Raw genomic sequence first — 15,146 nt, forward strand, 5'->3', positions numbered from 1 at the left:
CTAAACCGCTCGCTTAGAAACACCAGATTTGTGTAATTTGCAGCAACTCCACCCATTTCGCGCGGGTAAAAACGCGACCTCTAATTACGGATCAATGTGCGTTCCGACCAAGGCAAAAACAAACGATACGTGATTTGTACGAGGGTAAAAATCTTCGATGCGCAGCTATGAATTTAGATGCAGATTGGAGCGCGGCCAATTACATTTTGCACATCGCAAAACTCCGCAACGGGAGGCGCGTGATTTATCACACGTGTGCCGACTGTTTTGCCATATCTGTTCTTTTTTTTCGTCCAGAGCGTCTAATGATCGTTCGCGAATAATCGTTATATATCGACGATCAACGGACGGCACATCTGCCTTAGACAACCATTATTGGTTAACAAATGCGCGCCCAGCTCACATCGATCGACAGATCGGTCCGTCGAAAAAGAAAAAATTATTACGAATAAAAGCCGTCGAAGAAATGAATCGAAAAGAGTATCTCGGTAAGCTCAGACTCCGATAATTTAGATGAATAGATAAGTGAAAATAATCTTTAGACTTATTAAAAAATGAAAACGTTATAATTCATTAAAGTATATTTCTTTGCATTTATACACTGAGAAAGAAATATTTTAAATTTCAATAAATATTTATTTGAATAGTACGAACTAAATATTTATTAAATATAAAAATATATTTATTTGGTACAAAAAACCAGGGCTGGGTAATCATTTAAAATGCCAAATATAAAATAATTAAAAAAATGTATTTAAAATGCAAAATGTTTTTCGAATCCACTTTATATTATAATATACATTTTTTTAAGTATTTTACATTTAGCATTTTAAATAGAATTACATTTTAAATGGCATTTTAAATGCAAAAATACCCAGTCCTGCAAAAAAAAACATTAATTTGATTTAACAATCACTTTTTTTTTATTAAGTAAATATTTATTTATTGTAAGTAACTGTTTAGTTGGCAGTATTCAAATAAATATTTATTTAAATTTAGGTTATTTTTTTCTCAGCATAACATTGAAGCTATCGAAATTATAATTCTATATCAAATGATCGGCAACAAAAACTTTCCGGAATGCTATATAAATGCTATATAAATTTTATAAATTTGATTTTTTCTTTTTGCTTCACAACAATTAGTTATAAATCTATTATTGTGAGGTTTGATACAGGTGCAGAAATTACTGTAATCGAAAGTGATCAATAACGTTATTATAGCCAGTAAATCATTACGAGCGTGACGTAACATTCGATATTCAAGCCGACCAAGCATATATCTTTATCCGTCCATAGAAAACGGCACATTACTATATTAATAGAAATATGCACCTACACCCTATTACACATTTATCACCGTTTAATTAATCGGTGCGCGGAATTCCCATTTTACTGATCATTAATGATCCAAAGATCCTATGGTGGCAATTAAAGAAGTTCGAGCCGCATATATCTATCTTTGGGAAGATCTCTTCTCGCTCTCTCTCTCTCTCTCTCTCTCTCTCTCTCTCTCTCTCTCTCTCTCTCTCTTTCTCTCTCGCGATAATCGATAATGTACACCGTTGCGGCTACTATATTGACAGACACCGCGTGTGCGCGTACATCAAAGTATCAAGGCACAGCGAAGTGTGTGCAAATACCGCCGGCGGCGGGCAACTTGGCATTCCCTGGCGATCATGTGTGCAGAAATCATTAACGATCGCTATCGAGGCGCGGACGTAGAACGAAACGATATATATGCGCCGTGACTTAAGCTGCTACCACGCAACGTCGGAATTAATTTTTATTTGCGAATCGGCACATCGTGGCGTGCCCCGCGTCTCTCTCGTCGATTCGTGATCAGCACGAATGATCGATGATCGACCGATACTTCGGATGCCGCGCAAATTACACTTGCCGCTATCTCTGCGATCATTAATTACTCGCGTGTGCGTAAATCGTCGATGGATGCTTTCTCCGGGCTGATAATAGACCAATTTGCAGATTGTAAACGAGAATCGCGGGCGAGAAGAGGGAACGTGATTCGGCATCGCATTTCGAGCACGATCGCGATATTCATGGGCGCCGCAAGGAGGTTTTGTTTCTTTTTTTAAAGCTCTTACATGCAATGAAAGAAGATTCATCTGTAATCCTCTCGGTATTAAACATTATATTAATAGTATAACTGAAGAAGATTAAGACACGAAATTTCTTCAATAATAGCGCATTAAATATAGAATATTTATTAAGTGCCACTTGGAAAATTTAAAAGATAGCATTTGATTTTTGTAAGAAATGCAATTAACATTAATTACTTTATAAACAATACTAACGATACCTCGACTAATAACGTAAATAATATTGACTTAATATTAATATTGAGTTTGACAAATGACCAAGTTGAATCCTTTATATGGTCCTTTTATAACCGTATTTTTCTTTAAACATAACTGATGGAAAATTAATGGGTCTTGAAGAAAAACCTTGCCGACGCCTATGACGTTTAATCCTCGCCTTTCTCCGACTCCGTCGGGAGATAATGTTTCATCGGCGTTCACTGATAGTTGCGTGCGTGTGTGGCTATGTGTGTACACGCGTACTAACGAGCACGCGTCCCAGTTTACACGATAATCTTTACAACGTAATAATCGGCGGATACGTGAGCGCCCGACGGGGTCGCGGGACGTTTCGCCGTCATAAATACGCAATCGCGATCGTGGCGCGATACTTCGCGCGGTTTGCGAGCCACGATCGAGAGAGTCAATCGCGCGTGTATAGTGGAACGGCAGGAATCGTTTTTACGGATCGTTGCCAGGCCGCCGCGAAACAGATTCGTGCTAAATCATAAGACGTCAATCGAAATCGTAAACATGCGAAAAAAAAAAGAATTACGCGATATCAAAGCAAAGCGCAATAGAAAAATAATAAGATCGTAAAATAATTTGATTGATAATCATATTTCGTTATTATGACACAGCATGAAAATTTGTAGTGGCCTTTAACTCGTCGAGCTCTAACTGATTTGAACCACCTCGATTTATCAGAAGTACGCCGCGTTTACTATGCTATAAGAATGTGTATATATGTATAGCAAAATGTTTGTCACATTTTTTTACTGCTGAATTAGCATATATTATACTTTCAACGATCTATTGCAAAAAAATATAACTATGTGCTCAAGCGGAAAATTTACTTATCTGTTTTGCGAATGATTATTATCGACTATATTGGTATTACGTAAATCACCTGGGTCTGAGTCAATCTTTTTCTTTCATAATGGACCACGAGATATCGAAATTGATCTATTGATTGAATCACGTGGAATTACACGAATCAGTAGACCATCGTAATCGGCCTACCAAGAAATCACTTTACAACGTTCGTACTTCATCGCGGATTAATTACAAAGCTATTGCATAATGAGATGAAACACGAGTTTTAAATTAGCGAGCATAAGAAATAGTTACTGCACAAATGTGTTCTGTACAAAAAATAGAGTTTATGCAAACTTAATTAACTCGTGCAATATACTCATTTAAAATAATAAGTTTCTTATAATTAAAATAATAATCATAAATAGGTATAATATTTTGTATTATCATACAAATGCATTTTCTTGAAATTAATTTGCTTTATAATATAATTATTAGCCATTTGTTTCATAATATAAGTATTAGTAATTTGTAAAACAATTGTAACTTCTAATAATTTCTAGTAATTGTAATTTCTAGTAATTTGTAAAAAAAATGTTATATATACTGCAGTAAAGAAATTTTACTGAACAATTAAGCATTATATTCAAAATATATCTTCAAAAATATTTTTATTTTTGCATTTTTATATTTATCGTAATTTAACATTGATAACAGATGAATGCAAAATCCGATTTTCCCTCTTTAATAACAGTGGAATTAAGGTTAATTGTCCCGAGAGTGGTAAAAAAAAGTCAAGGCGGCAGAATGAATAACGTAGAGGGTCAGAGGTTGCTCTCACACGTCCGGGACGCAGTCAGCTGTTCCCGTTCCATATCTCACAATCTTACCTCGCGCTCTTCGAGGCATTACGAGAGCAGGGGTTACAAGCGAATTCGTAGTGCATCGGATGCGCATTGCCCGTATCCGGAAGGTACATATATCCGGCGTTATCTACGCCGTTATCGCGGCAGGAGCGAACAGAACAGAAGACTCGCCGATAATTCGTAATTGCTGCTTATTATCGCGCCCGAGGGATCGAACACGGCCAAGCGATGCCGGTTCGTGTCACAGGATGCATTGATGCGTCTATTAGCGCAAATTTGCAAGTATGATTCGATGTGGAAACATCTCTCCCGAATGTCACTGGCCGAAGTGTTTGAACCGACATAAAAAGACGCTCGCGAGAAGACTATATTATCAAGTGTCGTTCACATGAATCCTAGCGCACTTATATTGTGATAATATTGTGTAATTACACTTTTCACACGTACGTTTATATTAAGAATTAATGTCGCTGCAGTAGACGAGTAAAAATTTTTTCTCAGAATCCTTTGTGTTACACCAAAGACCTCAACTAATTCTAATTATATAGTTTAATATTATTGTAATTAATTTAATTTTAAATATTAAATTATTTAAATATGTGTAATCGAAATTATTTAAATTTTACATTTACATAATTATAATTTTTTTAATTTATGTGCAATACAAAAATATAAAGAAATCTAAAAGTATAAACTACTGAGGTATTTTACTAAAATTGTGTATTTTTTTTTATATTATCCTGAAATTAATATTGCAAAATCAAGTCTTGTGTAAACGATACTTTACGTGTTTTCAAGTTTTAGTATCTGATACAGAGAATATCATCGAGTGTCTCTCACGTATAATACATAGTAGGTATAACCTGTAAATCGTAATATATTTTGTCGTGAGAACCTGTTTTACATATCGGTGAACTAAATAGATTTGATTTGAACTAGATCACCGTGAGTTAAAAGTAGGAACTCTTTTTCTCTGCATTTTCTTTTTGCTATGAATCTAAATCCGCTCTATAACATTTTACTCGCTTCGAATAAATTAAAAAAAAAATACGAGTTTCAAACTAATAATAAGCAATCGCAGTTACAAAACAAACACGGTGATTAGATATAATAGGACGAATAAACAGAAGCGGTAATTTTATATAATCCGCGCGATGAAACGCAGGAAATCTCATGGATGGAAAAATCATGGAAGAAACTTTAATTGGCACTTTGCGGTACGGATTAGCGGGTAATTAACAGTCACCGTTTGTCGCCCACCATGCATACTGCGTACGTCGCGTTTGCGTATGCAGCCACAATGACTTAGCTAATTGGTTGATTGCGACGCGCTAATTTGCACGGTCGTAAATCGCGCACACGCAACGTACATACGTGTGCAAGTAGACGCTAACGGCGCGCAAATGTAGCAGAAACGATGCGTTTTTCAAGCTGCTTTAGCGAGGGGAACGACAGTGAATGCATTTGCACTCTCCAAGATTCTGCACATTCACACTACATCGTTGACGCACAGCTAAGGAGCGAAGCAAATTTACTTAGATTTTTTTTTTGTAACTAACTTACGGATTAAAACTTTTTGGTTAAGCCAAAGTTAGTTAAGGTTGATGTTAAGTATAAAATAAGTTTTTGTTCTTTACCTACTTGCATTACTCTGTGAAGCTTAATTTTCGGACAAAACGTATTTTCAATCGTATGCGAAAAATAATAAATAATTCAAAAATATCCTGTACTTATTTAAAAAGAAAAACATAATGAAAACTAATATAGATACACGATTTTATTGGTCCTATTAGCAACGTAATATCTCTCTGCGTTCCACGCGAGATTAATCACTAGTTAGAACCCTGCAATTCGCTCTATCATTTCTAATCGAGCGTGACGTATCTAATTGAACATTCATGATATTGTCAAGGCGCGCGCGGAACAGCCGATGGAGAGAAATAAATGGGCGTTCGCGAGATCGAACTCGCGGTAAATTAAGTAACGTCGATGCGATGCAAGTTACCACTCGTTTCGCGATGGAATCGCGTTAAAACACGTTCTCGCCGATGTTTATTACGACGTACACTTGCGACACATAAACCAGCTATCGTTCATTAATCCGCGCCGAGAATAACTTCAAGATAAGCATACATACTGGTCGTGGTATACAGTCGATGATTTGTATAATTTTGCTGAAAACAATTTGCTGTATGACATTTATAAATTTGTGCTAATTAAAGATTTGCGTGTTCTCGACATTTTCATTTGCATATTGTCGTTTAAAGCTATTATATTGTCAATCAAAATTACTCTGCCATGTAATTGACATTAAAGTGATAACATTATTTCCTTGTAATTATCTTGCATGTATATGGAATAAAAAAAATTTCTATAAAGAGTAGGTATATATACACACACAGAAAAAAAAAAAATTTTGCTGAAGTATCTAAAAATTTAGCTATAGATACAGATTTGAAAATTATTTTGTTAATCTCAAAATAATAAAGAACGCTCAAGCATTATGAGCAATGCTACAAAAAGTTTTGGTATTCTAGTAACTTCTAGCTGTACGTTCTACATAATTATTTTAATTGTCTAATGAAATTATTTTCAAACCTCTCTCTTTCTCTTTCTAGCTTTTTACATTCTAAAAAATGTCAATGTGGATTTAACACCAAGCGGTATCTATATAATTCTCACTGTGTTAGTATTAATATTAACACTAATATGAGAATTTAACATCATGCATTTTAAATCCACACCACGATGGTGATATAAATATAGAGGTTTTTAATCTACACCATGTTGGCGTTAATATTATTATTAATACATGGTGAGAATTATATAGCCATGATGTTAAATCCACATCGATATTTTTTAGAGTGTAGATACTTCAGCAAAATTGTTCTTTTCATGTGTGTGTGTAATAAAAATAATGCCATTGATTTCTGTAATACAATTATGTTATAGAATATTTTTTATAAATTATAGGGGAGAGTTGCCAAATGCGTACTGGTTGCCTAAATCGTACCTTATCAATATTTTATATTATTAGTTAATATAGACAATATTTAGTAACAATAATATAAAATATATGAGAAATGAGTAATATAGACAAAAATATAATAGCCTACATCTTGTTTTACGAATGTTAGCGGCGTTTTAAAAAATCAGATATATCTGATATTAATTTTTAATCAACTTATGTAGCTGATAACAACGCGATCATCCAATTTTATTATAAATTTTTGTATTTTTATAAAAGAAGATTTATTGTAGAATATTTTACATTCACTGTATATACATATTTGCAACCATTGTAAAGATTAAATCGATATTTTTACAAAATTCGTCAAGTTTTCTAAATCGTACCATCAAAAGATAAGGCTGATAACTGACAATAATAAAACTAATAATTGATATCAATATAAATATCAAATACAAAAATAAATATAAGCAAATTTATTTTTGTGTCATTTGTTTTTTTTATTATTGTTATTTATAATAATTGTAAAATATTTAATTTTCTTCAATAAATTATTAAAATTAGGTATTAATTAATTATTAGGTATTAGTTAATGATTTTTTTATTAATCTTATATTTTTAATTGTTTTCATTCATAAATTCAATACTTTCAAAGGAAATGCGATAAAAAATACCTATAGGTACGATTTAAGCGACCGGTTGCCTAAATCGTACCTTTTGCAGCATGTTACAAAAAGATTTATAACAAATTAATTTGTTATTGATGGAAAGTTAAACGTGTAATAATAAGCGTCCAAAACCTCAAGCTACAATTTCTAATGTTTATTTGCATATAAAACAGTGCTAAATGGAAAATATAATAAAAAATAGGTTAAGTGGTACGCATTCGGCAACTTTCCCCTAATTGATCCTGTAGAAAAAACTTGTTAAACACGTTAAAAGCTGCAATTAACTATTATATACCTACATCTGTGCGTTCCTTACATTAATTTCATTATTTTTGCGCGCAAAATGAAGTTGGCTTTCATCAATCGGTGCAGAGTAAATGGTGCTAAAGATAAAAAATCAGCACGATCGATACACAGATGCGCGATCTCGCGTACGTATTTACCCGTTCGATCAGGCTGAAGAATTTAATGTGCCTTATCATATAAGGAAAGAATACGAGAGAGCGAGCTCTTAGAGAGCGACTCCCGATTCCTCGGCACGCGGTGAAATTATAGTATTTACGTGAATTAGATTTCGGTTTCGGTAATTTTCAGTTAATAACGACGAGGTGAATTGGCCGGCGAGTGAACGCTAAGTGCGGCCTCAGGCTCTATTAATGCTATTATAATGTAAAAGGCTACCTACACGTTCTTCTCTCTCTCTCTCTCTCTCTTCTAACTCCACGTCTCTTTTTCTTTCTCTCTCTCTCTGTCTCCTCTCTTTGCGCGTCGATGAACTCATAGTTGCACACATCGTGAGTATACGTGAACAAAAAGGAAAATCCGGCGAGGTTTAGGCCCGTTGTATATTATCGGCATTACGTCGAGGCTACCTGCATTATAAGCTCATTTCCGATAAATTGACTCGATTAAAAACTGCCGCTTAAGAACCGCGTAAACCACTTCGATCCTTCCCTCCTCTATCCCGCGCCCGTCTTTTCGACCCTCGCTTTCTATCGAACTGCCCGCTTCTAGAAATTTACTCGATCGGCTGCCGTTTTCTCTAAAGACTTCACATATGAGCGTATATCGAAGTACGTAAGAGCTATGTTTCACCGATATGCGCAGAACGTGACGACTCGCAGTCGTTGCAAATTAAATTTCTTGCAAGATTTAAAATGAGCTATGTAACTATCTAGACAAATAAAAAAGAAAGAAGTAATTCGAGAATAAATAAATACAATTTAAATATCATATACATATAAAAAGATATTTTTATGTTATTTAATTTTACGATTTTTAGAGAAATATATTATATTTTAACTGTCAAAGTTTGTATTTACGTGTTTCATAATAATTCTCTGTTTAATCAAGAGAATATACTGCAAAATTATTCTCTTAAAAATGTCCAATAATTTAATTTGAATTAATATTAATTATTCAATGACTGTCTAATCTTTTATCATAGCAATTATTAGTCTTTTCATTCATATATTAGCCAATAGTCACTTTGTAATCCGGCTTCGAAGCCACTGGTTCACGGATATTTATTGCCAACGATTCCGTTACAAGTTTACAAGCAATATCGAACGCCGTTACACGATGGCAAGATTGCGATCATGCCAAGGTGCGGGCTTGCAGAAATCATTAATTCTTACGAGGTGAAGTCGCGGTGAAAGGAATGATACCTCTGCCGCACGCGCGCGTCAACATTTACATCTAAAATTTATTTATTTTATTTTAACTCGCCTCTTTTTGATACATATATGTGATAATAAATCATACGTACATCCTTATATTTTCTATCTCGTTATATCGCCTTATGTATTTAAAATTGATATTCATTAGTTTTAGTATTATATTAAGTAGATATGTATCGTTACTACAGATAAATTAATTAACTCAGCTTTATAAAAATAAGGGAGAACCTGATTTATATGTCACTGACAAAAAAATTTCAATTTCGATGTATACGTATAAGATTATTTAAAATCATTAGGTATAGCTATAAATTTTTTTATTAATAATAGAGTTGTATCATTTCTATTTTAAAAGGGACTTTTATGCGTCCTTTTTCAATGCAATGACTTCATTTGACTTGTTTATGCTATCATGTAATGTTGTGATGGATGGCATTGATGCCGAGTGAATGACAATTTTTACATTTTTACCGCAAAAGCGTATCACGTCTCACGACTCTGTGCGTGATATTCTTTTTCTAATGATACAACGCGCGCGACGATTGATCACAGCAGGTTTGCAAAATGTAGTGGGAAGGCACGCGATTAAAAGGGTTGTGTTTGAAAATGAACAAGGGCTCGAGAGAAGCGACTGAATCGTTTTGTTCAATTTATAAATTGCACATTATGTGATCGTTTCTTTCATTTTTTTTTAAAGGGTAACTTGTACGTAACTTGCATCAGCATGATTTGTTTTAGTATTCACAAAGATGTTCTCGAGACAACATTTCGCATATTCACACATTTCGAATATAATATTTAAATTATCCCAACGTAATGCAATCTATTTTCTGTTTAGATTATTTTAATCTTTGCATTAGAATATTCTATTCTCATTGTTGAAAAAATCTTACGCAAGAAGTATTTTTATTTATCTATAAATGTATATTAATATATTTTTTAATGTATACGATATACCTCATTTTTAATTTCCTTAAAAAGTTTTCATTACGCAAAAAAATTTTTATCAGATTAGATTTAATTTCAATACGATTTACGAATTGAAACATAACGGATTAAAATTAACTAATATAATACTTTTATACCATACTTATAAAAAATAATACGAGTATAATACTTGTAAAAAATGTATTTTCTTGATGTAACAACAATTAACCGATAGTATTATGTTGATACGTCTTTCTTACATTGATTATGAAGATACTCGGCACGCCAGAAATCGTTTAAAGCTGGTTTTTATTTAGAGACGTAAAACTTCTTATACGGATTAACAGCCGTGTTAAAGGTTAACCTAATTGTACAGCGGTTACTTCGTAAATATTTCCACGAAGGCGGAAATTTGAAGCGCGGAAATTCCAAATTTCGAGATAGTTTATGGTCGGCGCATCGAGCAGACATCGTTTAAATCCATTCGGAGCGGAAACTAGACCGCAACGATTTCCCTGACCATTCGTGGAATCTGATCGTCGCTGATAATACGTGGTCGCCGCTTCACGTGACAACTGATGAATCGTTTCACACTACGTTCGCATTTCAGTCGCGAGCAGATGGTCTTAAAGAGAGCATAGAATTATCCCACTCATCCTAAGGTATCGATCGATTCAACAATAGTGTACATATATCCCGTCTCTCTATAAATTTTTACAGACTCTTAGGCCTGGTTTTTCATTATCTGATTAATTTGTGATTAAGTTTAATCTGATGACAATATAAAAATTGTATTTTTCTATCTATGGTTTATCACTAAACTGATACTCTTTTGTAACGAATAACTTTTAAAGTTATCATTACAAAATCACTATAGTTTCGTGATTAATCATAGCTAGAAAAACAAAACTTTTACATTATCAAGTTAAGTAAAGTTATGTTTACACTACAAGTTAACTAAGTAATGAAAAACCGAGCTTTAGATTATATTTTAAACAATTGTCGTGATAATTAGAGTATTATAACATTTATAATTATATATATACAAAGTCAGAGATTTAAAACATGTGTAAATGTGTGAACTAACATCTGTAATTTTCACAAAATCTGTAAGATTCTTCATATGTGCGAATTATAATTTTACAGACAGAACTTCAATAATATTAATTTTTACTTTTATTTCTGCAATCATTCAAAAGCATTTGACATTACCTATTTTACACGCATAGTCTATTGCACTATTTTTTATAAAATAAATGAATGTTGAATCGCAACGATTGTCACGGTAGATGCAAAAATTATAGATGCTAAAAGTTAAAATCTTAATATAATTTATAAAAAATTATAATCTGAATCATATTATCATTTGATAAATCTCATAAATAATAGCCTGAAATTTTATTCATGAAGTCAATTTAAATTTACCAAAATTATGATGCGAGCAGCTACAATACTCAAATTGTGATGTCTGTAATTATGTTACATTTGTGTTAATATAAATAACAAAATTATACCTATATTATTGTTAAATAATAACGTAATTATTTGTCTATGCAGATCATTCGTCGCGAGGAGGCAGCGAGCAGGCCGTCCCGCAGACGAGTCCTGCGAGCAGCACGAGCAACTCGAGCCAGGTGACTCAGGTGAGCCAGCAGGTGAGCCAGCAGTCTCACCCGCAGTCTCACCAGCAATCAGCGCCAGCGTCAACGACGACGACGACAACACCTCAGTCCACTCAAATGGGTATCTCTACCGAGGAGGTAAGGCCCGAGGAAGAGGGCACCCACCCGAGAGCGGCGCCGACCAGCCCCGAAAGCGAAGCGGAGGCGGACGACTTTGCGCCCAAGAGAAAGCAACGTCGCTACAGAACGACTTTTACCAGCTTTCAGTTGGAGGAGCTTGAAAAGGCCTTCTCCAGGACGCATTATCCGGACGTGTTTACGAGGTGAGTCGACTGACCATCAAGCAATGTTCTAATAATCTCGAGCTTTATCTCGACTCAAATGGCCTGAGTGAGTTCATTTAGATGGAATTTTATTTGGAACTTGATATGTGCAAAGATTACAGGCGTCGTGATTTTAGAAAATCAAAATTTCTCCTAAATTAAACGCATATAGATAACACTGCAGATATCAGTCTTATATATAAATATACGATTTTATACTAAAGTATTTAAAAATTTTGCTAGATACAGATCTGAAAATAATTGTTGGACATCAAAATAATGTTATGTTAACATTTAAGCATTAATGATAATGTTAAAAAGTTTTGACATTCTAGCAACCGTTTGAGCGTCCTACATAATTATTTTAACGGTCCAAACAAACTATTTTCAGATCTATATTTAACTATTTAGATACTTCAATAAAATCGTTCTTTCTTTGTATATAGTCAATTAAAACGCACCAAATAAATAGTGACACAGAATAACATAAAATAATTTTCTAAGTCAGAATAAAAAAATATTTTAAAACTTTTTTATTATATATGTTTAGTATCAAAAATATATAATATATATGCTCACTGTGGAATATGAAAAATAAGTAATATATGTATATGCTCACTGTGGATGGTAACTATCTAATCTAGCATTAAATTAGTAGTCACTTAAATCTAAAATTCTACTTAAAAGTGCTGAGCCTTCCGATTTCGAATTAGTTATTATTATTATTATTATTTTTATATTTAATAGTTTTTATTAGGATTATTTATACATATGTGAATGTCATTACTATACAAGAAATGCGCGAAATTAGAATACGTGAGGCTAATGAATTTGAAATTATACAATCATTCTGGTTATGTTTCACAAAAGCATTTGAATGAAGATCAATTATTACAAAGCTATTTAGAGTCGCAATTTTTCTTCAATTCTTTCGAAGACAACCCTGACGACTAAGAGCTTATGGTATATCTCGGTGATGGGATAGGAAGCTCGTGTACCTCCCGTGGATCCAGACGATAGACAAGGTGTCTAGTCGCATTTATCAGGCTTTAGGGTCCATGTTCAGAAGAGTAACAGGATTTAGATACAATATAGAGACCGACTATCGGCTGCCACTCAAATATTTTGTTGTCTGGCTCCTGTGCACTCTCCTGGCTATTACCGATAACGTCGCTACTTACCAAAATTCTTTTTCAAAAATGGTCGCCGCAAGATATTTACGATGGGTGCACAGGTAGTCCTTGAGCATGGTTATAAAAGAAATCTGGTTATCCTAAGTGTATATACTACCTGAGACAGTCTCGAAATAGTGATGACCGGGTGACGGCTGGAGACAACGAGTATACATAAGCATATCGTGTTTTAAAAAGGTATACTTAATGCGTGTTAACGCAGGACCTTAAATACACTAAAGTTTTAAATGGAAAATAATTTATTTAGGACTTTAGTGTTCAGGCTCCAGTTTAAGCTTCAGGAATAACTAACCTAATCTTCGATTGATAGCAGTCTGGAGAAAAAAAAAACCGATTACTTGTCGGATGTGATAATCGATAAGATTAATACATATCTATTACTACAATTATCATAATTTTTTAATCAGATTTTTGTGTCTCTAACAAATTTTATTTTGAGACTAAAGAATTTGGGAAATATCAAAAGAATATAAGATAATATTTATTTTACTTAATAATATGGAACGTTCATTAAAGTCTTATCTCTTTTAGTTTGCTAATGATTTTCTAGTTTTACACATTCAAAATAATTCTGACATAAAAATACATACTTTATAGTACGTACTTTAGAAAAAGAAAGACGAAATTAAAATCAACTCGAAAGTCTTGAAAACAAAACCTTTCGAAGCGCTTTTAAATGTAGTTTTGAATAATAATACCCGTTTCCTTCTTTAATCTGAATCCATGGTAGATTTTAAAATAAATCACCTATCCATCCATACAAGTCTGCTAAATCCGCGAGTGTAAATTCGTGGAACGATACATCGATCATCGGGCCTTCCCGCAGCCAGACTGACGATCCTCATGCAAATTCCCATCCGTAGACGCGAAACGACGGTTTTGCATTATTAAGTCCCCTGCACACTCGGGTCCAGTTACATACGTACAGTATATCGCGCCGCCATTGGGCTGCGGCGCAATCTATCTGGGTAGCTTTTTCTTTCTCCTTGTTCTTTTTTTACTGCCTTCCTCCGCGCCATGGAACACCCGGTAGGTAACTAATAGCGGTGTAATCGCTCGTAATAGGTCCGGTCCTGCGGCCACGGTATGGGTTCTCGTAATTAACGAAGATGGTAGGGAGTATGCAGAGAGAGGTGAAGCAGGTAGAGTGTCCGTGGTGTACGGTCAGGGCTGGAGATGTATTCGCGAGTATGGCGAGACAAGCTACACATTCACGTACGCGTGAAACTGCGACGAAGATAGCCTTAACGAGCAAAATACAAATCCCCTTCGTTTATCTAGCAAAATTAGAACCAAACCTCTTAGAAGAGGAGAACAAAACGATTCTGAACAAGTTTTTCCGTGTAATGAAAAAAAAATTTTTAGAAAAAAGCTAATTGAATATTTCTAATCTGTGATGAATAATATTGTGAAAAATACATTAAAAGATACTTAATCTTTGTATCTATGATATATATAAAAATTAGTGTTTCGATTTCTAGGAAATCAATTTCAATAATAGTATATGAAAAAGTTAATAAATAAGAAAAGCACAGGAAACTCTTAATTGGGTGGATTTGAAAGAGGCGAGAATTATTATTTTGTTGTTCGCGTTAAAATAGTGAAATGGACTTGCACGCATTTAAAAACAATAAAGTTTCGTAATTTAATAGCGTTGCGAATACTGACACCTGTCAGATTTTCAATCACCCAATGTATTATTTTCGTAATAAACATGTACTTCCTTATAAAGCCGACACCTATTTATTTATAGCCATAAAGGTTCCT

The 15,146-nt window shown here is 33.8% G+C and overlaps 1 protein-coding gene across 1 annotated transcript in view; it reads left to right on the forward strand.

Moving 5' to 3' along the window:
- Nucleotides 1-15,146, forward strand: part of LOC108731553 (homeobox protein aristaless) — a 137,247-nt gene that overhangs the window by 97,198 nt on the left and 24,903 nt on the right. The window contains exon 2 of the mRNA XM_018461917.1: nt 11,799-12,186. Coding sequence (XP_018317419.1) covers nt 11,799-12,186 — 388 coding nt within the window. The remainder of the gene's footprint in view (nt 1-11,798; nt 12,187-15,146) is intronic.

Source organism: Mycetomoellerius zeteki, unplaced genomic scaffold, assembly GCF_001594055.1.
Source record: "Mycetomoellerius zeteki isolate Tzet28-1 unplaced genomic scaffold, Tzet1.0 scaffold135, whole genome shotgun sequence".
NCBI classification, from domain to species: Eukaryota; Metazoa; Arthropoda; class Insecta; order Hymenoptera; family Formicidae; genus Mycetomoellerius; species Mycetomoellerius zeteki.